This window comes from Heterodontus francisci, chromosome 1 (genome assembly GCF_036365525.1).
Source record: "Heterodontus francisci isolate sHetFra1 chromosome 1, sHetFra1.hap1, whole genome shotgun sequence".
In the NCBI taxonomy this organism is placed as follows: domain Eukaryota; kingdom Metazoa; phylum Chordata; class Chondrichthyes; order Heterodontiformes; family Heterodontidae; genus Heterodontus; species Heterodontus francisci.
In genome coordinates, this window is record NC_090371.1 from 175,323,180 (window position 1) to 175,349,254 (window position 26,075).

A 26,075-nucleotide genomic window follows, 5' to 3' on the forward strand; every position below is an offset into this window, starting at 1 on the left:
AATCTTAAGGTCAGAAGTGGGGATGTTTGCTGATGATTACACAATGTTCAGCACCATTCGCGACTCCTCAGATACTGAAGCAGCCCATGTCCATATGCAGCAAGACCAGGACAACATCCAGGCTTGGGCTAAGTGGCAAGTAACATTCGCGTTAAACAAGAGAGAATCTAACCATCTCCCCTTGACATTACCATCGCTGAATTCCCCACTATCAACATCCAGGGGGTCACCATTGACCAGAAACTGAACTGGACCAGCCACATAAATGCTGTGGCTACAAGAGCAGGTCACAGGCTGGGACTTCTGCAGCAAGTAACTCACCTCCTGTCTCCCTAGTGCCTGAGCACCATCTACAAGGCACAAGTCAGGAGTGTGATGAATACTCTCCACTTGCCTGGATGGGTGCAGCTCAACACCATCCAGGACAAAGCAGCCCACTTGACAGGCATCCCATCCCTTAACATTCACTCCCTCCACCACCGACGCACAGTGGCAGCAGCGTGTACCACATACACGATGCACTGCAACAACTCACCAAGGCTCCTATGACAGCACTTTCCAAACCCGCAGCCCCTACCACCTAGAAGGACCAGGGCAGCAAATGCATGGGAACACCCCACCTGCAAGTTCCCCTCCAAGCCACATACCATCCTGACTTGGAACTATATTGCCATTCTTTCACTGTTGTTGGGTCAAAATCTGGAACTCCCTTCCTAACCGCACTGTCAAAGGCAATTAGGGATGGGCAATAAATAATAGCCTAGCCAGCAATGCCCACCCCTCCAACGAATTCAAAAGAAAGTTAAGATACAGATCAACCTTGACCTAAATGAACAGCAAAACAGACCCAAGGGGCTGAGTGTCCTACCTTCTGAAAAATGTAACTGTCGCCCGTTAATCCACCCTGGTGGAAATGCTTACCTCGTTTGTTATATTACCCCCATTAAGCAAAGTCTCTCAGCCCTGATTTCAAGTATCTCAATTTTGCAAAGACAACTTCCAAAATTTCTTCAATTATTTTAGACAGTTACATACACTATTTATACAATAACTGATCTCTATTTTTAAATAGAGATCTAACATGTATTTTGTAACAGTGTGTTCAAGCCCATCACAGGCACAGGCATTAGTGAGGTTCAAGCTAAATGCCTTCCGAATGACAGAAATTTATAGTTCTGTTTGCAGCAGTACATCACCGTATTCTTCTACACTTAGAATTTAAACCCTGCATGTGAACAGACTTCACAGAAAAACAAACAACTGAGAAATTCTGCAATGATAGAAAACAAATATAAAAAATAAACTTTCAAAAACAATTGAACCACCAGAGTTTCCTTCATAATTCAAACAGGATTAGTAATTAACTGAGTGTTTAATAGAGATGCAATATACAGTAAACAAACTCTGAATACTTTTAGAATGCAGCCTAAGTCGATTAATGAAAAGTGTACTCTCAAACAGACAATGGTGATCCAAATATACATTTCACAGACTATTTAATAACATATTTTAGTCAAGTCAGTAAAAATGCTTGGTTTTTTCTAAAGGCACAACTACTTCAGTAGTTCACTTTAGGATGATTCCACGGTTCCATGCTACCAGCAGGGAGTTACGGGTCAAAGAATCAAGGCTACAATGTTGTAGCCCTACCTGCAACTTGTGCATCCTATGAGCACTGTTTCTCCCCTGGAAGCACTGGATCGCAGATTCATTCCTTATTTTGTGCATTACAGTTTCAACATGTGAATATTCACCTGCGTTTCTTACTTGGCAAATTTATACATGCTATATAAAATTAAAAATTCTCTCGCTTTTACAGCACAATCCAAATTTAAATTGTTCATTTTCTTAAATACATTCAAGTTCTTAAATGATTACAAATTGTTTCATATTTGCATCTACATTTATATATACACTTACAGATTATATACACTCAGTGCCAGGCCATCTGCCACAAGGTTAATCCTTACAGATCGTTGGCTTTAATCAGCTCACTGTGTTGCAAAAAGCTCAAGTTTTTTTTAAATAAAAGTTGTACCATAAGTCTCATCCCAAAGCACAAACTGCAGTTGAATTTCCTCACATTTTGCCATATAAACTAGAGGTTGACCAATATTCTATTTTGTAGCCATTAAAAGTAATTTACATTCTAAAGTTGCTCGATATTAATGCCATTGCTACAAGTATAAATTCTGATGTAGTTACCCACAGAAGTGTCTACAATTTTCCCAGTAGAGTATATGCTCAAAAGAAGTGAAAATATCTATCAGGTAATCTTGATATTATAGTACGGATACTGAAGTTTGTATTATGCAGGGATTGATACTTTCAAGTTGAACCGCAACTATCAAAATTGAAAGGATTATAAGTTGCTAACGTACTTTAACAATGAAGAATTTAGTTGGATCCAAGATATTAAATTTAATAAGAAATTTAATTGAGATTAGATTATTGGGTATACTTCAATCTAAAGACTGCCAACCAAATAACTCTGTACCTGCATTTCTACTGGCAGGTTAAAGCATTACAAAGTATAAGTAAGTCTCAGCCACACAAGTGTTAGGCATTGTGGCTAGCACGAACAATCTTAAACTGGGTGCTTCAGAAATTCCAAATGACTCCCGATTTAGGCTTATGCAGTTTTCAGAACTCTGATGGAGAAAAGGTGTCCGAGTGCTACTGTCCACTTATTGTTGGCTGAAGCGCCCCTTTCTCTATTAAATGGGATTTCAGCATGTTGTAGATATATAGCTGCTGCTCTGGTTGAAGTACCAACAGTTGCTGTAAGACCTTGCTGGGATTTGGTCCTCTGCAAAAGTTCAGAATGAAACAAAACATTAGACACAGACATTACTATATTTATAATTACATTACAATTTAGTTTTCAAAATCCTAAGTGGGAATACTCAGGAGGAGAGGAGAGGGAAGAAGGATGAGGGATTGTGGTGTCTATTCCCTGTCTGCCCCTCTTCACTTCTGAGTTGTGCTACAGGAAGCTGAAATAAAGGCAGACCATCATACAACTTGACTTTTTCTTCCAGCAGCAGGGATTCAGAAATAAATTTGGGCTGCAAAAATTCCTGAATTTAATTGTTTCACTCACTTCTTTCTGTATCAGGAAGTAAGATATTTTGCTTATATAAAATTACAGAATCCTAATCATATTAAGCAGCAAACTACAAAATAAATTCAAGCCGCCTATGACTTAAAAGTAACAGCAGGAAATCCAAGGTAAAGAATGCAAACTCTGGAAATGGAGTAGACATAGGCTGCAGCATATGGGAACAAAATGTGCAGGCATTACCAAGATAAAATAGGAAATTTTTTTTTAAAGAATATTACAGCGCAGTACAGGCCCTTTGGCCCTCGATGTTGCGCCGACCTGTGAAACCATCAGGCCTACACTATTCCATTTTCATCCATATGTCTATCCAATGACCACTTAAATGCCCTTAAAGTTGGCGAGTCTACTACTGTTGCAGGCAGGGCGTTCCATGCCCCTACTACTCTCTGAGTAAAGAAACTACCTCTAACATCTGTCCTATATCTATCACCCCTCAACTTAAAGCTATGTCCCCTCCTGTTTGCCATCACCCTCCGAGGAAAAAGACTCTCACTATCCGCCCTATCTAACCCTCTGATTATCTTATATGTCTCTATTAAGTCACCTCTCCTCCTCCTTCTCTCCAACGAAAACAACCTAAAGTCCCTCAGCCTTTCCTCGTAAGACCTTCCCTCCATACCAGGCAACATCCTAGTAAATCTCCTCTGCACCCTTTCCAAAGCTTCCACATCTTTCCTATAATGCGGTGACCAGAACGGCACGCAATACTCCAGGTGCGGTCTCACCAGAGTTTTGTACAGCTGCAGCATGACCTCGTGGCTCCGAAACTCGATCCCCCTACTAATAAAAGCTAACACACCATATGCCTTCTTAACAGCCCTATTAACCTGGGTAGCAACCTTCAGGGATTTATGTACCTGGACACCAAGATCTCTCTGTTCATCTACACTACCAAGAAACTTCCCATTAGCCCAGTACTCAGCATTCCTGTTACTCCTTCCAAAGTGAATCACCTCACACTTTTCCGCATTAAACTCCATTTGCCATCTCTCAGCCCAGCTCTGATTGCCTATCTATGTCCCTCTGTACCCTACAACATCCTTCGGCACTATCCACAACTCCACCGACCTTAGTGTCATCCGCAAATTTACTAACCCACCCTTCTACACCCTCATCCAGGTCATTTATAAAAATGACAAACAGCAAAGGCCCCAAAACAGATCCTTGCGGTACACCACTAGTAACTAAACTCCAGGATGAACATATGCCATCAATCACCACCCTCTGTCTTCTTTCAGCTAGCCAATTTCTGATCCAAAGAATTTTGAGCCTGTTTAATTATTTCAAAAATAATGTGTGATGCGTAAAACTTTTTTATGCCTACACTGTCAGTGACTCAAAAAAATGAAATGTTGGAATATTTTTGAATCATTTGATTGTTTGGTTTTGTGGTTGCTGCTGATAGTGAGCTTTAAATAGCGGCAAATGAACTATTTTTCACTTTATATGTGGCTGGGGTGGGGGAGTGTGGTGGTTAGGTAGTGGTTTAGACATATATAAAACTATCAGCAATTCCAGTTCATAGTTTTTGCTGTCCTCTGAGCATGATATTTTATTGAAGAATTTTTGATCCACAGACACATGCATTCATAATGGGCATTTTTTGGAAAATTTGTTCTTGGGGTGCAAGACCACATTTATTGCCCATCTCTACTTACACTGAAGAGGAAGGGAGGAATGAAAGAGCAAACTTACATTTATATAGCACCTTTAACATCCTCAAGACTTCCCAAAGTGTTTCACAACCAATGAATTATTTTAGAAATGTAGTCACTGTTGTAGTATAGGGGAACGTGGCAGTCAAATTGTGCACAGCAAGGAACCCTAAACTGCAACAGGATAATTGACTAGATATGCGTTTGAGGAATAAAACAGAAAATACTGGAAATATTTAGCAGTTCAGGCAGCGTCTGTGGAGAGAGAGGCAGAGTTAACGTTTCAGGTCTGTGACCTTTCATCAGAACTCTGATTTTCTATTTTTATTTCAGATTTTGAGCATCTGCAGTATTTTGCTTTTATTTTGATGTGTTTTAGTAATGTTGGTTGCAGGATAAGTGTTGACCAGAATTTGCTTGCGTATATTGTCATGTGATCTTTATATCCATCTAAGGGGATAAATGGAGCCTCAGTTTAATATCTCATTGGAAAGATGACAGCAGCAGCAATTACAACTTGTATTTAGTTTCTATGACATAGCAAAACATCCCAAGGTCCTTCACAGGAGTGTTATCCAACATTCTTTAGTATGGCACTGAATTGTCAGATGAAACTGTGTTCTCAAGTCTCAGGAGTGGGGCTTGAACTCAGTCTTCCAGTTCAGAGGCAAGGCGGCACTTAAGCAAGGGTGGAGTGGTCCTTCTAGTTGGACCCATTGCAAATCTTATGATGATGATGATGCTCCCACAATCTTATTAAGTAGGAAATTATAGGATATTGAGCTAGTGATGTTGAAGGAATGGCATTACATATTCAAGATGTATGATTTGGAGGGGAGCTCTCTCGGGGAATGGCCTTCCCATAATATTGCTGTTCATCCTTCTTGGTGGCAAAGGTCATATGGAAGTAACTTTGTTGCAGTGTGTCCCACAGACTGCACAAATTGCAGCCACACTGCGTCAGTGATAGAGGGGGTGGATACTAATTCCAGTGGCAGAAGCATCAAAGAAGCAAACTGCTCTGCCCTGGTTGATATCTAGCTTCTCAAACATTGTTAGGTCTGCACCCTTCCAGGTGCATCTTCCATCATACTCCTGATTTAAGCCTCGTGGTTGGCTTTGAGGGGTGAGGAGATAGTTATTCATCATGGAGTACCAAGCCTCCATCCTGTTCTTGTAGAATGGTGTTGATATGACTATTCCAGTTAAGCTTGCTTTCTTTTTATAATTCATTTATGGTATATGGGTGCCGCGGGCAAGGTCAGCATTTATTGCCCATCCCCAATTGCCCTCAAGGTGGTGGTGATGAGCCTCCTGGAACTGCTGCAGTCCGTGTGGTGAAGGTACTTCCACAGTGCTGTTAGATAGGGAGTTCCAGGATTTTGAACCAGCAATGATGCCAGTGTTTATGCTCTAAATGAGCTTCCTGCCATTCCTGTTCATCTAATCCAATTAGCATAACCTTCTATTCCATTTTCTATCATGGCTTTATCTAGCTTCCCCTTAAATGCATCTATGCTGTTCACCTCAACTATTTGCTGTGGTAGCAAGTTCCACATTCTTAACACTGTCTAGGTAAAGAAGCTCCCCCTGAATTCCCTATCAGATTATTGGTGACTATCTTGCACTTATGGCCCTCAGTGAAAACATCATCTCTATGTCTACCCTAACAAGCCCCTACATAAATCTTAAAGACCTCTACCAGGTCACCCCTCAGTCTTCTCTTTTTCAGAGAAAAGAGTCACAACATGATCGGTCTTTCCTGATAGGTATAACCTCTCAGTTCTGGCATTATCCTTGTACATCTGTTTTTGCACCTTCTCCAGTGTCTGTATATCCTTTTGAAAACATGGAGATGAGAACTGTGCTCAGTTCTCTAAGTGTGAACTAACCAAAGTTCTATACAAGTTTAACATAACTTCTATCTGCAACACATCCTCTTTATCTCTTAACTCAACTCACACTCTTAAGAATAACTTGCAACACTTTCCTTTTCATAGCTGTAACTGTGTTATTAAGAAGATCCTTCCATATCTCTTTTGAAAAATTTGTAGCCAGGAATATTTAGTTGCTAATCTTGTCCCAGTTAAAGTTAAGTTTCCTTTAAGGCTACAACATCATGTTGCTCCATTCTAATTAGTGCCTCTAAAAACAATTGCATTTATATACTGCCTTTCAAGATCTCGGGATGTCCCAAAGTGTTCTACAGCCAATGAAGTACTTCTGAAGTGCTGTTACTGTTGTAATGTAGAAAACATGGTAGCCAAATTGCGCTTCATACGTTCCACAAATAGCAATGAGATAAATGATCAGATCATCTGTTTTAGGAATGTTAGTTGAGGAATAAATATTGGTCAGAACACCAGGAAAAACTCTGCTGCTATTCTTTGAGACAGTACAATGAGATCTTTATTGTCCACTCAAGCGGAATGAAGAGTCCTCTGTTTAGCATTTCATCTGAAAGGTGGCACATCCGATAGCTTAGCACTCCCTCAGCACTCCAGTGAATTGCCAGTTTGGATCATGTACTCAATACTGGCATTTAGCTGGCATGAATGCTACCTGCCAGTTGTCAGCCCATATTTGGATGCTGTAAACTGATATGGGCTGCTTCATTTTTGGAACAGCTGTAAATGGTGCTGAGCACAATGGAATCATCAGGAAAAAACCCCCCCACTTATAATGGAAGAAAGGTCATTGATGAAGCAGCTAAAGATGGTTGGACCATAGCATTTCCTCAAGGAATGCCTGAAATAATGTCCATAGCTCATGATGCTTAGTTGGCAACCAGAATCAGCTTTCTTTGCGTCAGATATGGCTCCAGTCTCTGCAAGGTTTTCCCTTTGGCCTCCACTGAACTTTGTTATTATTACATATCCAAAGCCCTAGCAAAGCTAAGTGCTGGAAATACTCAGCAGGTCAGGCAGTATCTGTGGAAAGAAAAGTAGAGTTAACGTTTCAGGTCTGTGACCTTTTATCAGAACTGCTATTTCCAGCATTTTGTTTTTATTTCAGATTTACAGCATCTGCAGTATTTTGCTATTATAGCTTTGAATTTGTGATGCACTTCTGCACACCCAATGAATATGCACTAGACACAAGAAGTACAAGACATCTAAATACATAGACATACAGATTATTGTTTATTTTTAATCACTGCAAATGATAATATTCAACAGGTTTGTCCTGGAAGTTAGTCTTATAGCTTTTTTTTTTGCAGGGGCCTTCCTCTCCTAAATTGCACTATTGTTTTACACTCCTACATTAGGGGAGGTGGTGGTGTAGTGGTAATGTCACTAGACTAGTAACCCAGAGCCCAGGCTAATTAGATTAAATCAGAGATACAGCACTGAAACAGGCCCTTCGGCCCACCGAGTCTGTGCCGAACATCAGACACCCATTTATACTAATCCTACAGTAATCCCGTATTCCTACCAAACATCCCCACTTGTTCCTATATTTCCCTACCACCTACCTATACTAGTGACAATTTATAATGGCCAATTTACCTATCAACCTGCAAGTCTTTTGGCTTGTGGGAGGAAACCGGAGCACCCGGAGAAAACCCACGCAGACACAGGGAGAACTTGCAAACTCCACACAGGCAGTACCAGGAATCGAACCCGGGTCCCTGGAGCTGTGAGGCTGCGGTGCTAACCACTGCGCCACTGTGCCGCCCTCGCCACTGTGCCGCCCTAATGCTCTGGAGACATGGGTTTGAATCCCACCATGGCAAAAGGCGAAATCTGAATTCAATTAATAAATCTGGAATTAAAAAGCCAGTCTAGTGATGACCATGAAACCACTGTCGATTTATGTAAATTTTTGCATCTGGTTCATGAATGTCCTTTAGGCAAGGAAATCTGCCGTCCTTACCTGGTCTGGCCTACATGTGACTCCAGACCCACAGCAATGTGGTTGACTTTTAAATGCCCTCTGAAATGACCTAGCAAGTCACTCAATTGTATCAAACCGCTACATAGTCTAAGAAAATGAATGAAACTGGACAGACCACCCGGCATCGACCTAGGCACCTGAAACGACAATGGCAAACACAGCCGTCGACCCTACAAACTCCTCCTTACTAATATCTGGAGGCTTGTGCCAAAATTGGGAGAGCTGTCCCACAGACTAGTCAAGCAACAGCCCGACATAGTCATTCTCACGGAATCAAACCTTGCAGACAAAATCCCAGACACCACCATCACCATCCTTGGGTATGTCCTGTCCCAACAGCAGGATAGACCCACCAGAGGTGGCAGCAGAGTGGTATACAGTCGGGAGGGAGTTGCTGTCGGAGTCCTCAACTTTGACTCTGGACCCCATAAAGTCTCAGGGCATCAGGTCAAACATGGGCAAGGCAACCTTCTGCTGATTATCACCTACCCACCCCCCTCGGCTGATGAATCAGTACTTCTCCATGTTGAACACCAATTGGAGGAAGCACTGAGGGTGGCAAGGGCAAGAATGTACGCTGGGTGGGGGACTTCAATGTCCATCACCAAGAGTGGCTTGGTAGCACCACTACTAACCGAGCTGGCTGAGTACTAAAGGACATATCCCCTAGACCGGGTCTGCGGCAGGTGGTATGGGAACCAACAAAAGTGAAAAATCTACTTGACCTAGTCATCACCAATCTACTTGCCGCAGATGCATATGTCCATGACAGTACTGGTAGGAGTGACCACCGTACAGTCCTTGTGGAGACGAAGTCCCGTCTTCGCACTGAGGGCACCCTCCATGGTGTTGTGTGGCACTACCACTGTGCTAAATGGGATAGATTTTGAACAGATCTAGCAACTCAAAACCGGGCATCCATGAGGTGCTGTGGGCCATCAGTAGCAGTATTAAACCACAATCTGTAACCTCATGGCCCGGCATATCCCCCACTCCACCATTACCATCAAGCCGGTGGATCAACCCTGGCTCAATGAAGAGTGCAGGAGGGCATGCCAGGTGCAGCACCAGGCATACTTAAAAATGAGGTGTCAGCCTGGCGAAGCTACTTGCATGCCAAACAGCAGAGGCAGCATGCTATAGACAGGGTTAAGCGATACCACAACCAACAGATCAGATCTAAACTCTGCAGTCCTGCCACATCCAGTCGTGAATAGTGGTGGACAATTAAACAACTGACAGGAGGCAGCGGTCCACGAACATACCCATCCTCAACAATGAAGGAGCCCAGCACATCAGTGCAAAAGACAAGGCTGAAGCATTTGCAACCATCTTCAGTCAAAAGTGCCCAGTGGATGATCCATCTCAGCCTCCTCCTGAGGACCCCAGCATCACGGATATCAGTCTTCAGCCAATCCAATTCACTCCACGCGATATCAAGAAACGGCTGAAGGCATTTGACACCGCAAAGGCTATGGGCCCTGACAATATTCCAGCAATAGTACTGAAGACTTGTGCTCCAAAACTAGCTGCGCCCCTAGCTAGGCTGTTCCAGTACAGCTACAACACTGGCATCTACCCAGCAATGTGGAAAATTGCCCAGCTATGTTCTGTCCACAAAAAGCAGGGCAAATCCAATCCAGCCAATTACTGCCCTATCAGTCTACTCCCAATCATCAACAAAGTGATGGAAGGAATCGTCGACAGTGCTATCAAGCGGCACTTGCTTAGTAATAACCCGCTGCCTATGCTCAGTTTAGGTTCTGCGAGGGACAATCAGCTCCTGACCTCATTACAGCCTTGGTCCAAACATGGACAAAAGAGCTGAACTCCAGAGGTGAGGTGAGAGTGACTGCCCTTGACATCAAGACAGCATTTGACTGAGTCTGGCATTAAGGAACCCTAGCAAAACTGCAATCAATGGGCATCAGGGAAAAAACCCTCTGTTGGTTGGAGTCATATCTAGCACAAAGCAAGATGGTTGCGGTTATTGGAGGTCAATTATCTCAGTCCCAGGACATCACTGCAGGAGTTCCTCAGGGTAGTGTCCTAGGCCCATCGATCTTCAGCTGTTTCATCAATGACCTTCCTTTCATAAGGTCAGAAGTGGAGATGTTCGCAGATGATTGCACAACGTTCTCACCATTTGCGAATCCTCAGATAGTGAAACAGCCTGTATCCATATGCAGCAAGACCTGGACAACATCCAGGCTTGGGCTGATAAGTGGCAAGTAACATTCACGCCACACGAGTGCCAGGCAATGACCATCTCAAACAAGACAGTGTCTAACCATCTCCCCTTGACGTTCAATGACATTATCATCACGGAATCCTCCACTATCAAAATCCTTGAAGTTACTATTGACCAGAAACTGAACTGGACCAGCCACATGTGGCTACAAGAGCAGACCAGAGGCTGGGAATTCAGTGACGAATAACTCACCTCCTAACTCCCCACTGCCTGTCCACCATCTCCAAGGCACAAGTCAGGAGTCCAATGGAATACTCTCCACTTGCCTGGATAGGTGCAGCTCTAACAACACTCAGGAAGCTCGACACCATCCAGGACAAAGCAGTCCGCTTGATAGGCATCCCATCTACCACCTTTAATATTCACTCCCTTCACCACTGATGCACAGTGGCAGCAGTGTGTACCATCTTCAAGATGTACTGCAGCAACTCACCAAGGCTCCTTCGACAGCTCCTTCCAAACCCGCGACCCTCTACCACCTAGAAGGACAATGGCAGCAAATGCATGGGAACACCACCATCTCCAAGTTCCCATGCAAGCCACACACCATCCTGACTTGGAACGATATCGCCATTCCTTCACTGTCATTGGGTCAAAATCCTGGAACTCCCTTCCTAACAGCACTGTGGGTGTCCCTACACTCCAAGGACTGCAGCACCTTCTCAAGGGCAATTAGGGGTGGGCAATAAATGCTGGTCTAGCCAGCGACGCCCACATCCTATGAATGAATAAAAGAATTTGCTGCAGGGTGGTTAGCTGAAGATAGATTGATCACATATTTTAGGGTATACTTCATTCTCATGATATGCATTTTCACACACTACAACATCATCCTTCTATTCAATCTGTCTGCTGGAGTGCATGCTTTTGAGATGGGGCGTAGTCGTATGACAGCTCTAACTTCAAGTCAAAAACTGACTGGACAATATTTGTATAATTAAACAGAAGGGTGGTGAAGTTGTGTATCACTTCTATTCATTAAGGTAATCACATTTTAAAGAATTAACACATTTTGTAAATGTAGACAACTGCACAGAGTGGAAAGAAAACAATATTTACCTGATAAAACTGGTAATGTAAACATGAACGAAGGTAGCCATCAGATATTGACAATCAAAGCGGTCCATAATCCCACCGTGTCCTGGAATAGTGTCAGCAAAATCCTAATGAAAATACAAGGCACACTTACCGAACAGAAAATAGTAAATGTTCCACTAGTGTTAATATTCCATTTTAAAAAGTTGTTAAATTTGTCAGAACAGTCCAGATTTTCCTTAGTTTCTACTTTCTTCTTTCTATGCAATTACTTACTAAGATTCTATTTTAACTTTTTAAACACCTCCTTATATGAGGAAAGATTGGATCTGCTAGGGTCGTTTTCCTTAGAACAGAGGAGGCTGAGGGGTGATTTAATTGAGGTGTACAAGATTATGAGGGGCCTAGATAGAGTAGCAATGAAGGACCTGTTTCCCGCGGAGAGATCAGTTACCAGGGGGCACAGATTTATGGTGATTGGTAGAAGGACTGCAGGGGACATGAGGAAAAACTTTTTCACCCAGAAGATTGTAGGTGTCTGGAATTCACTGCCAGGAACAGTGGTGGAGGCAGAAACCTTCAACTCATTTAAAAAGGCACCTGAAGTGCTGTAATCTGCAAGGCTACGGAGCAGGTGCTGGAAGGTGGGATTAGATTGGAAGGCTATTTTTTTCGGCTGGCGCAGACATGATAGGCTGAATGGCTTCCTTCTGTGCCATAATTTTTCTATGGTTCTTTGGTTATATGTACCCATCAGACTCTTTTCCCCCCAGCCCCATGCCATCAAACATGCTGAAATCAAAACAGACGGTAGCTAAACAGTTGCTAAGTTTCCATCAATAATTGTTTAAAAGCTAACCTCAAAATGCATCTTTGTTTCCCTTTCAGGGAAACATCTTGCTTTAACTCAGCATTATTATGTCATAGCAGCCAGTTTATGGGAAATTCATGAGTTAAAATTCTGCACTCATTGGTACATAAACATATTTCACAGCTAAGACAACGTCATTCCTGAATATGCAAACCCAACAGAGAATATAAGTTTTGAAAAAATAATTTAAACATGTGTCAATCACAATAATAAAAATCATTGAGGAAACAACAAAAAATCTTACACAGCTCAGTCAAATACAGATATAGCTAAATTCCACTTTAGATGCACAACTGACTAAAATACACAGCCCACATAACATTATAAAGTCTGGTGCTGCAGAGGACAGCAGCTGAAATGAGACAATATATCTTGAGGACAATAGCACTTTGCAGTTATCTTCTCTCTGTCAGAAGATGTGCACAAATGTTTAACAGAACTTCTATAATCTACAAAGCAAAATGATCATTTGAAATGCCTTAAATGCATGTACGAATAACAATTAATACTTTAATTATGCTCCTCCTGTAAAAAGATTAGTCTTAAAAATATTGTACATTATGCTGGACTACAAATATACAACTAATCCAATCATGACACTTACTTTGATTTTGAAAGCTCGTTTGAATCCACTGGCAAAAAAGCCTCCAAAAGGCCCAATTAAGGATGCAAATGTGGAAAGAGCGATGCTGTGTATCTGAAATGGATATAGGTACACCGTTTTCTGTGTGGGGGGGAAACAAATCAGGCCAAACAATTAGAAAAACAAAATGTGAACTTGTTGGTCTTATTTAAAATGAACAGTGGAATGCAGGTTTGCCTTATCAAAGTCACATAGGAACGTATGGGGTCTGCCATAGTACACTTTAATCTGTAGGCTTGGATTTCTGGGAATGCTTTTAGGATCAGCAGAACTGCATCTCCAGGGCACCATAATTCCATTTGTACAGGCAGATGGTACAGGTGGAAAAATCATTCACCCAAATAATAGGAATTAAGGCTCTATGGAAGGCATTTTAAAAATAAAGGGTATATTCCATTAGGTTGAACTAGAAAGGTTTTTTCCAAAGATCTGATTTCCATTCCTGGTCTACTACCAGTAACAGGCCTTAGTGTCAATATTATCCTCAAATGAATACTAGAAATGAACTGAAAAATGCATATAGTGAGTAAACCAACAAACTGGCAAGGATAGGCCATCAATCAATTAAAAACATCTCTGGGAACTAAAGCAGATTTGAGTAACATTCTAATCTGGGTTACCTTCAAATCCAGGGGAGAGAAAATCAGAAGGCTCGGTTATGCCTAGAAAGTCACTCAGTAGCCAGCTACAGGAGGAACTGGTGGCAGCCTAGAAGTTTGTTGTGTACTCAGCCTCACCTACAACCATTAATGTAAATGGGGGAAAAGGGAATTTGAAAAAATAACGGGAAACTTTGCCTAATGGTCTCTTAAAAACTACCATTCTCAAACCCCAACTCAAGTTAAACAGCATTAATGAACTTAAGTACCATTACAGTAACAATGTATTGCAATGTGTATACAACAGGGCCAATATTCCAATGCTAGTGCCCCATGGTTCACAGAGGCATGAATCGACAATGTACCCGAGGTGTCAAGCAAGTACTCTGGAAGAAAGGTTTCAAGTTTAATCCCAACTAAATGTCAAATTAAATTGTTATGCATGATAAAACAACAGAATTGTGAAGCAGAATGCATTTGCTAAACACTGGAGATTGCAAAAAATGTTTTGAAAGACCATTTTCAGATTTCAAACTTCACCATACCAGTCACCTTTGTCTAGTCTTTTTAATAAAATTACTCAGGGAGCTTAGTTGTTTAATTTATGCACCACTGGGAGAAATGGCATTAACACTAATTGACGAGATGTGTGCATCACTATTATTGTTGCAAAATATACATTTCTATGTAAAATGGTAAAGGGAAAGAAGGTATTCTTCAACATAGCTGAATATAAATAGATTTCTCCAACTTTTTGAATGCGCCTTTGGCTTGATCTGCAGATGTCATTTTCTTTAAAGCACACCATTTTCCCAGTACAGCAGTAATCGCCACAGACTTAATTCTGAGAGCCACAGATTACAGCAATCATGATGTATGATCGGCCTGAATCCATACTGCTAGAACCTGCTTAATCACCACAAGCAACCAAACTTCCTCTGTGCAGCCAAACCCTCTTCCTACTCCAGGGACATTCATCAAGTGCATTGACCTCAAACTCCCTTTCACAAAATGCCTTCCTCTGAACTGCCTTCCCAGCAGCATCTACCTTTACCTCCAATATTAGTTACAGACTACTATTTCCAAAGTCATAACATTCATCCTAGTATTCCCAACTCAGCTTCCACTCTCATATTCTGAAGCATTGTTTTAAAATTAAGGGATATCCTTTTAGGACAGCGATGAAGAGAATTTTTTTCTCTCATAGGGTTGTGCGACTTTGGAACACTCTGCATCAGAAGGTGGTGGAGGCAGGAACACTGAATATTTTTAAGGTGGAGGTAGATAGACTCTTATTAGGCAAGCGAATCAAGGGGTATCTGGGGTATGTGGAAGTCTTGAATTCGAAACACAAACAGACTAGCCATGATCTTATTGAATGGCAGAGCAGGCTCGAGAGGCCGAATGGCCTACTTCTGCTCCTAATTCGTATGTTCACATAAGCTTATTTCCCTGTATCTCAAGTTCTTACTAAACTTAATCAAATCCCAACCATGCTTGCCAATGCTGACACCTTTTCCTCTTCAATTACTGTACCTACCCAATAGAAAACTAATAACATTCATCTTTTCAAAAAGGCCACACTTGCATCAGTTATTTTCTTTGAACTGCTGTCTTACGTCTGCCTCATTCGTCCTCTCCAGGTTCACAAATATAGCACTGCCATCCAGCTACATACTTACATTTCTCTCCCTCACTAATCCCTGTAGGAGCTCATCCAAATTGATTCCTGATCCATCCAAAACACAGATTCAATAATCATTAGTTTCCACCATGACTAGCAGCTCACCATGTCTCATCATTTCCACCTCCTTTGACATAAACGACTACTCCATTCTCTCCATGGTCTATTTCTGCACAGTTCTCTCATTGTTCCACTCCTATATGTTCCAACATAACCACTACATACCTCAAATATATTTTCCTCCTGTGCATACTGTCACTTTGTGTGCTCCAGAACACCATCTTTGATCACCTCTTATTCATTACGTTTGACACTGTATCTCTTAGCAACATGAGTCACAAGCACACGGGCAGCTTCCACATATATGCTAACAGCATTCAACTCTGCATTCTTTGGTAATGCAAAGAAACAAAGTTATTTCTGTAACATTCAACTGGCTTTTCAATGTCAAATCTTGGATACGTCGAAATTTGTTTCTGCTCAAAGTAAATAGAACAAAATTATCCTGTTTGGTTCTGGCCTCTATGTGACTTTGGGTTCCATTCCATCAAACTTCCAGACTGCAGGGTCAGATTAAATTCAGTGGTAGCATAAACTCCACAATCTGTTTAACCCTAGATTAGCTTTTTATTCACATATAATCTTTAACCAAGATCAACTTTGACCAACTTTCAAACATTGCACACGCCATTCCTACCTGCGTGCTGTTTTAACTAAACCCTTGATCACCCCTTCAGTTCATCCTTTAATGCATAGTATTCATTTCTTTTCCTTACAAAGCACTCAGGTATTAATTTTTTAATGAAGAACATTGTACAAATTTAAGGTGTTGCTAGAAGCAGCTGTTAACTCCAACAAAAAAATACACTCCTTACCCATCCAAGGAAAGATTGCAGTACAGATGGAAGTGCGTATTTCTGCAGGTGGAACAGGAGTGGAGGTTCACAGTCAACAATAAAGCTGTTGGTTTCACTGCTGTAATCCACTGGACACACAAAGTAATTGTAGCTTGACAATGCATAGGCAAACTAGAAAGAGAGTTTGGTGAGAGTCAATAAAAAAAATCCAAACATTTTCCATGAACTATTACACTTTTAAAAATTGCCTTTCTTCTAAAAAAAAAGTGTGGCTATCATTCAAATATAAACTCTTGACTTAATACAAAGATTTATGAAAATTTTCACTTTAGAATTACTTTTAAAATTCAACATGGGAAATCAAATTATCCCTGAAATAATTATGACATAAACTGTACTTGTGTTCCGTCATATAGAATCTGACACACAAAGGTTTTGTAAAGGCGTGCCAGTGTAGAGAGAAAAACCAATCATTCATCAACAATTATTGGAGCTGCATCAAAACAAAAATGGCAAACCCAATCCTGGCCCAAGAGTTAGCAGAGGAATATTACATATTGGGCTGAATTTTACCGACTCCCCTGAAGTCAGGGGTCGTGGCAGGGTCGGGGGGGCCCTGAGAAATGCTTCCGGGAGAGGCCCACCCCGCCCCATGCGTTAATGAATACAAATAAAACAATAATTACTTACCCCGTCGTGCCGGCCATCCTGCTCCCATATTACGGTCAGTGGCTGGCACTCCCGCGCCAGTGAAGTGTAGCAGAACACTGGTGGTGGGGGGGGTGGGGGGCGGGGAGAGCAGGTATGGTTTCAGGGCGGGAGGGGGTGGGGAGCGGCATCAAGCCTTTTTGATTGGTCTAGGGAAGGGGTAAAGTTCACAGTTCATTAACTTTGGAGCTGGTGGGGGGGGGGGGGGGGGAGATGGAGGGAGGTCAGGATCACAAGCCAAGTTTTCTTGGGTGGCGGGAGGAGTGGGGGGGGGGGGGGGTGGTGGAAGAGAGCAAGTAATAAATTTTATCATTGGAGGTGGATGGGAGAGGGTCGTGATATTTTATTCTGCTTTTTAATATCCGGTTTCTTAAAAAACTAGCGCTGGACACCAGTGCCAGGGACGGATCACCCGCTCCCTCATGTCATCGGGCGGGCGGGGGGGGGGGGGGGGGGGGCAGTCCACCCCAACCATGTAAATGAGCTTCTGCTAAAATAAAAGCAAAATACTGCGGATGCTGGAAATCTGAAATAAAAATGCTGGAAATACTTAGCAGGCCTGGCAGCATCTGTGGAGAGAGAAGCAGAGTTAACGTTTCAAGTCAGTGACCCTTCTTCAGAACTAGCAGCAATTGTGAAAATAATGTGAAAGGTTTTAAGCAAGTAAAGCAGGGGTGGGGCAAGTGATAACAAAGGAGAAGGTGTAGATAGGACAAGGTCACAGAGAATAACCAACCTGAAGGTCATGGAGCAAAGGCAAACAATATGTTAATGGTGTGTTGAAAGACAAAGCATTAGTACGGATAGGGTGTTAATGGACTGAAAACTGAACAGCCACAAGTACAAACATGAAAAAAAAACAGTGGGTAGGCAAACTGAACAAACTAAGATAAAATAAAAGAAACACAAAAAAATATAAAAAAGAAAAAAGAAATAACTAAAAAGTAAAATGGTGGGCCCGTCATGCTCTGAAATTATTGAACTCAATGTTCAGTCCGGCAGGCTGGAGTGTGCCGAATCGGTAAATGAGATGCTGTTCCTCGAGCTTGCGTTGATGTTCACTGGAACACTGCAGCAATCCCAGGACAGAGATGTGAGCATGAGAGCAGGGGGGAGTGTTGAAATGGCAAGCAACCGGAAGCTCGGGGTCCTGCTTGCGGACTGAGCGGAGGTGTTCCGCAAAGCGGTCACCCAGTCTGCGTTTGGTCTCCCCAATGTAGAGGAGACCAGATTGCGAGCAGCGAATACAGTATACTACATTGAAAGAAGTACAAGTAAATCGCTGCTTCATGTGAAAGGAGTGTTTGGGGCCTGAGATAGTGAGGAGTGAGGAGGTAAATAAATGGGCAGGTATTACACCTCCTGCGATTGCAGGGGAAGGTGCCATGGGAAGGGAGCGAGGTGGTGGGGGCAATGGAGGAATGACCAGGGTGTCGCGGAGGGAACGATCCCTTCGGAATGCTGACGGGGGGGGGGGGGTGGGGGAGAAGATGTGTTTGGCAGCGGCATCACACTGGAGGTGGAGGAAATGGCGGAGGATGATCCTTTGGATATGGAGGCTGATGGGGTGGAAAGTGAGGACAAGGGGAACCCTGTCACGGTTCTGGGAGGGAGCGGAAAGGGTAAGGGTAGAGGTGCGGGAAATGGGCCGGACACGGTTGAGGGCCCTGTCAACCACAGTGGGGGGGAATCCTTGGTTGAGGAAAAAGGAAGACATATCAGAAGCACCGTCATGTAAGGTAGCATCATCAGAGCAGATGCATCGGAGACGGAGAAACTGGGAGAATGAAATGGAGTCCTTACAGGAGGCAGGGTGTGACGAAGTGTAGTCGAGGTACCTGTGGGAGTCGGTGGGCTTATTACAGATATTAGTAGACAGCCTATCTCCAGAGATGGAGACAGAGAAGTCGAGGAAGGGAAGGGAAGTGTCGGAGATGGACCACGTAAAGGTGAGAGAAGGGTGGAAATTAGAAGCAAATTTGATAAAATTATCCAGTTCGGGGCGGGAGCAAGAAACGGCACCGATACAGTCATCAATGATGATGCTACCTTCCATGACAGCGCTTCTGATATGTCTTCCTTTTTTCTCAAAAGAGGATTCCCTCCCCGCTGTGGTTGACAGAGCCCTCAACCGTGTCCGGCCGATTTCCCGCACCTCTACCCTCACCCCTTCCCCTCCCTCCCAGAACCGCGACAGGGTTCCCCTTGTCCTCACTTTCCACCCCATCAGCCTCCATATCCAAAGGATCATCCTCCGCCATTTCCGTCACCTCCACCGTGATGCCACTACCAAACGCATCTTCCCCTCCCTTCCCCTGTCAGCATTCCGAAGGGATCATTCCCTTCGCGACACCCTCGTCCACTCCTCCATTACCCCCACCACCTCGTCCCCTTCCCATGGCACCTTCCCCTACAATCGCAGGAGGTGTTATACTTGCCCATTTACCTCCTCTCTCCTCACTATCCCAGGCCCCAAACACTCCTTTTCAGGTGAAGCAGCGATTTACTTGTACTTCTTTCAATGTAGTATACTGTATTCACTGCTCACAATGTTGTCTCCTCTACACTGGGGAGGCCAAACGCAGACTGGTTGACCGCTTTGTGGAACACCTCCGCTCAGTCCGCAAGCAGGACCCTGAGCTTCCGGTTGCTTGCCATTTCAACACTCCTCCCTGCTCTCATCTCTACCCTGGGATTGTTGCAGTGTTCCAGTGAACATCAATGCAAGCTCGAGGAACAGCATCTCATTTACCGATTAGGCACACTACAGCCTCCCGGACTGAACATTGAGTTCAATAATTTCAGAGCATGACGGGCCCATTATTTTACTTTTATTTTTAGTTCTTTTTTCTTTTTTTTGTGTTTCTTTTATTTTATCTTAGTTTGTGCAGTTTGCCTACCCACTGTTTTTTTTCATGTTTGTACTTGTGGCTGTTCAGTTTTCAGTCCATTAACACCCTCTCCGTACTAATGCTTTGTTTTTCAACACACCATTAATATTTTGTTTGCCTTTGCTCCATGACCTTCTGGTCGGTTATTCTCTGTGACCTTGTCCAATCTACACCTTCTCCTTTGTTATCTCTTGCCCCACCCCCACCTTACTTGCTTAAAACCTTTCACACTTCTGAAGAAGGGTCACTGACCTGAAACGTCAACTCTGCTTCTCTCTCCATGGATGCTGCCAGACCTGCTGAGTATTCCCTGCATTTCTTATTTTTATTTTATATTAAATGAGCTTCCATGTTTAATATCACAGTGGCTCCGCGGAGCAAATCCCGCGCATGCGCCCTGCCATCTTTGAAGTTCACTGGCGTAAAATTCAGCCCATTATGCCAGACAGCAATATATGCGTAACTTGAATACATAAGAACAAAGGCAAATGCACCTTCCATCGATGTTACATGTGCCAAATGCCTGCTGATGACTATACAACACCAATCAGCAGACTGACTCAAGTCACCAAACCTCTGAGCCTTTTTTGCTTCTATGAAGCAGTGACCATGTTATTTATCCAAAGATTTTCCAAATCAGATTATAGAGACATGCTTCTGATGAATAAAATGGAAACAAATCAGACCTGACCACATATCCAATAGAGGAGAACAAATGATAATTTACTGAGGCCAAGGCTTAGACAGCACAGATCAAGGAAATCACAACTTCAAAAGGGGGCTGCATAAACACTAACTCCTCGAATCTAATGCAAGCATCGCAACGTCCAGTTGTATAATGTTAATGCACATTTGAGGCAGAATAGCTTAACATTAGCTCCATTTAAATAAAACTACCGAAAAACTATTGCAATTCCTCTACAACTTTGTTTTTGAGCCATTCAAGTAAAATAAAGTACTGAGAGATCCATATCAGTGCTCAGCTGAAAAGATGGACAGACATTTGGTGACCAAGCCTCTGCCACAGCAACTATGCAAAGTTGCCAGAAGGTGCACTTTAGTAACCTGACTGGGTTTACCTCATCATTAAGCCCTTCCAGATGAACTAGGCAAGATCAAAAATTGACCAAAAGGGATTCACACACACCTCAATGGCTTTCCAACTCAGTGGTCAAGCATGTGACAGAATGCTGATGTGTCACATATCCATCATTAAACATTTCTAGACTTAGTAAGGCAACAGCTAGTGTTCATGGACAGGTCAGCTGCAATATTCCTTCTAAGCTGTGCAGCCACACAGCAACCCAAAAGTTCCTGTGCAGGCTGCACATATCAGTTACTGCATGTGCACAGCTGCCAAAAAAATTAAATGGCCCATGCACAACAAAAAAAAGAGGGTAGGTTGGTCAGCTGATAGAATTAAGGTGAATCGCCCATCTCTCACTTTCTGCAAGAAATTAAAGTAAAGGCAATCAACATACCAGAAATCCAAACACAACAGTTGCAAAGAAACCACCAATGAAACCTTCCCAGGTCTTCTTCGGAGACAACTGTAAAACAGCATAAGTTAAACAGGGTAGGCCACTACTACATATTTAAAAGTTAATTTAAAGTGCCTACATAGCAGACATAATCTTCATTCAATTCCTGCTCTCTCGCCCAGCATTTCTTTTTGTTTAACCAGTGTTCCTCTCAGTTTAGCAACATCTGACCGTTAATGAAAATTACAACTGTATGCAAAACTTTAATAATCCACAATGAGTCATGTATTTAGTCATTGTCCATTTGAAATTGGCTGCCATCGAGACAAATCTGAGACTGTGAACTGAGTGCTAAATGCCTTGACCTATCTCAATATCAAATAATAATCCAAATCATCATATCACAGAATTAGTATGAAATTTCATGCAATAAAACTGCAAGTGAAAAAGACAGACCGACTGACTTGCATTTATATACCTTTTATGACCTCCAGACATCCCAAAGTGCTTTATAGCTAATTAAGTAGTTTTGAAATATAATCAATGTCGTTATGCAGGAAACAGGACAGCCAATTTGCACACAGCAAGCTCCCAAAACAGCAATGTGATAACAATCAGATAATATGTTTCACCTAATATTGATTGAAAGATAAATATTGGCCAGGATATGAGTGATAAATCCCTTGCTGCTCTTCAAAATAGTGCCATGGGATTTTTTATGTCCACCTTAGAAAGCAGACAGGGCCTCAGCTTAACAGCTCATCCAAAAGGCGGCAGCTCTGAAAGTGCAGCCACTCCCTCAGCCCTGCGCTAGTGTCGGACAAAATTTGTGTACTCAACACTGTGGAGTGGGGACTTGAACCCACACCCTTCTAATTCAGAGCCCAGAGTGCTACCAACTGAGCCACAGCTGACACAATATGATTTGGTGCTCCTCACCAAATTTCTCCCTGTGTTCCTGAAGACATTAACTCCATTGGAATATGGTTTCAACACATTTCAGTACCTCCTGTGATCATTATTCATGTGTCTGTCTTGTCGATGAGCACCAGCAGATTATTTCACCACAGAAAACTTGAACCTCTCTTGTCCACACAAAAGCTCTTCCAACATGCATCACTGTGTATTTCCCTCCTTAAAACAGGTGCATGGAGGTAAAATGTAGCAACCCCAATACTATCCTGGTCAAAATCAGTCAACTCTGAATGCACGCAGGATTCAGAACAAGATAGATGAATTGATGGCACAAAGAGAAAAAAGTGGCTATGATCTGACAGACATGGCTGCAAGGTGACCAAGGCTGGGAACTGAATATTTAGGGGTGTTTGACATTTCGGAAGGATAGGCAAAAAGGAAAACGAAGTGCAGCAGCTCTCCTAATAAAGGGAGAGATCAGTACGGTAGTGAAAAATGTTCTTGGCTCAAAAGATCAAGGTGTAGAAACAGATTGGGTGCAGATGAAGAATAGCAAGGGAAAGAGGTCATTGGTGAGAGTAGTCTATAGGCTCCCAAACAGTAGCTACACTGTAGGAGAGCATAAATCAAGAAATAAGATGATTTTGTAAGAAAGGTACTGCAATCATCATGGGTGACTTTAATCTTCAAATAGATTGGACAATTCAAAATTGGCAAATGTAGCCTTAAAGACAAGTCATAAAATGTATTCGGGAAAGTTTCTTAAAACAATATGTTGTGGAATCAACCCAGGAACAGTCTATTTCAGATCTGGTAATCATAGAATCAGAGAAAGTTTACGGCACAGAAAGAGGCCACCTCACCCATCATGTCTGTTCCAGCTGAAAAACGTTCCACCCATTCTAATCCCATCTTCCAGCATTTGGTCTGTAGCCCTGCAGATTACAGCACTTAAGGTGCATATCCCAGGCTTCTTTTGAATGAGTTGAGGGTTTCTGCCTCTATTACCCTTTCAGGCAGTGAGTTCCAGGCCCCCACCACCCTCTGGGTGAAACAACTTTTCCTCATCTCTCCTCTAATCTTTCTACCAATCACTTTAAATCTATGCCCCCTAGTCATTGACCTCTCTGCTAAGGTAAATAGGCTCTTCACATCCACTCTATCCAGGCCCCCCAAAATGTTGTGCATTTCAATCAGATCTCCCCTCAGCCTTCTCTGTTCCAAGGAGAACAACCCGAGCCTATCCAATCTTTCCTCACAGCTGCATTTTTCCAGTCCTGGCAACATCCTGGTAAATTGCCTCTGTACCCACTCTAGTGCAATTACATCCTTTCTGTAATGAGGTGACCAGAACCGCACACAAGTCCTCAAGTTGTGGCCAAACCAATGATTTATACAGTTCCAACAGGTCAACTGCACAGAACGCTGTCTGCACACAAGGACTCCACCATAAAGACAAATGGAATGTTGGCCTTTATTGCAAGGGGGATGTGTATAAAAGTCGGGAGGTCTTGCCATGACTGTACAGGGCGTTGGCATTAGAGAACTCCATACAGTTTTGGTCTCCTTATTTAAGCAGGGATATGCTTGCATTACAGGCAGTTCAGAGAAGGTTCACTTGTTTGATTCCTGAAAAGAAAGGGTTGCCTGATGAGAAAATGTTGAGCAGTTTGGGCCTAAACTCACTGGAGTTTAGAAGAATGAAAGGGAAAATATTGAAACATATAAAACTCTGAGGGAGCTCGACCGGGTAGATGCTGAGAGGATGGTTCCCCTCACAGGAAAATCTAGAACTCAGGCGCATAGTTTCTGAATCTTTGGAATTCTCTACCTCAGAGAGTCCTGGAGACTAAGTATATATATTCAATGCTGAGATAGATAGATTTTTGAACTACAGGAGAGACAAGGGTTATAGGAAACAGGCAGTAAAATAGACTTGAGACCAAGATCAGATCAGCTACAATCTTATTGAATGGCAGATCAGACGTAAAAGGCCATATAGCCTCCACCTACTACTATTTCTTATATTCTTAACTGAGCAACAATGGTCTGAGTGTCCTACATTTAATGGAGTTGACTCATGTCTACTGGCACAACAGTATAACCCGGGTCAGGGTTAAAAATTATATCCTATTGTGACCTAACCAAATACTTGTCTTTCTCAAACCCCAATTTTAAAAAGTCTATTTCAAAGAAATAGGTGCTTGATTTTATTTTTTAAGCAACTATTAGGGATATCTCCTCCACCCCCTCTCCCCAAGTAAAACAGTACTTTTAAGTTGTTTGAACCATATAGATGTGTGTAAAGTTTAGTAATTACTCTTTAATGTAAGCTGCAATTAGGAACATAAGAATAAAACCAGACGAACTACCCAGCATTAACTTAGGCACTGGACACAACAAAGGTTCGTCTAAGTTACACGTCATCTCAACTTGGAAATATATGGTTCATTCATCACAGGGTCAAAATCCTGGAACTCCCTATGTAACAGTACAGGCTCACTACCACCTTCTCAAGGGCAATTATGGATGGGCAATAAATATTGGTCTTGCCAGTGACACTCACATCTCGTGATTTTTTAAAATTCATTCATGAGATGTTGGCGTCACTTGGCTATGCCAGCATTTATTGCCCTTCCCTAATTGCCCTTGAGAAGGTGGTGGTGAGCTGCCTTCTTGCACCACTGCAGTCCAAGTGAGGTAGGGAGTTCCAGGATTTTGACCTAGCAACAGTGAAAGAACGATGATATAGTCCCAAGTCAGGATGGTGTGTGACTTGGAGGGGAACTTGCAGGTGATGATGTTCCCATGCATCTGCTGCTCTTGTCCTTCAAAGTGGTAGAGGTCGCGGGTTTGGAAGGTGCGGTCTAAGGAGCCTTGGCGCGTTGCTGCAGTGCAGCTTGTAGATGGTACACACTGCTGCCACTGTGTGTCGGTGGTGGAGGGAGTGAATGTTTGTGGATGGTGTGCCAATCAAGCGGGCTGCTTTGTTCTGGATGGTGTCGAGCTTCTTGAGTGTTGTTGGAGCTGCACCCATCCAGTCAAGTGGAGAGTATTCCATCATACTCCTAACTTGTGCCTTGTAGATGGTGGGCAGGCTTTGGGGAGTCAGTAGGTGAGTTACTCGCCTCAGAATTCCTAGCCTCTGACCTGCTCTTGTAGCCACGGTATTTATATGACTACTCCAGTGCAGTTTCTGGTCAATGGTAGCCCCTAGGATATTGATAGTGGGGGATTCAGCGATTGTAATGCCATTGAATGTCAAGGGGAGATGGTTAGATTCTCTCTTGTTGGAGATGGTCATTGCCTGGCACTTGCGTGGTGCAAATGTTACTTGCTACTTATCAGCCCAAGCCTGGATATTGTCCAGGTCTTACTGCATTTCTACACGGACTGCTTCAGTATCTGAGGAGTTGCGAATGGTGCTGAACATTGTTCAATCATCAGCGAACATCCCCACTTCC

At 42.8% G+C, this 26,075-nt stretch overlaps 1 protein-coding gene across 2 annotated transcripts in view; it reads right to left on the minus strand.

Moving 5' to 3' along the window:
- Positions 1 to 1,353: 1,353 nt before the first annotated feature.
- Positions 1,354 to 26,075, minus strand: part of cds1 (CDP-diacylglycerol synthase (phosphatidate cytidylyltransferase) 1) — a 145,796-nt gene continuing 121,074 nt past the window's right edge. For both annotated transcript variants that reach the window (XM_068015017.1, XM_068015027.1), the window contains 5 exons: positions 21,697 to 21,765; positions 16,635 to 16,787; positions 13,438 to 13,557; positions 11,987 to 12,090; positions 1,354 to 2,809 (listed from right to left, as the gene is read on the minus strand). In XM_068015017.1, the coding sequence (XP_067871118.1) occupies positions 2,677 to 2,809; positions 11,987 to 12,090; positions 13,438 to 13,557; positions 16,635 to 16,787; positions 21,697 to 21,765 (579 nt within the window). In that variant the 3' untranslated portion in view covers positions 1,354 to 2,676. The remainder of the gene's footprint in view (positions 2,810 to 11,986; positions 12,091 to 13,437; positions 13,558 to 16,634; positions 16,788 to 21,696; positions 21,766 to 26,075) is intronic.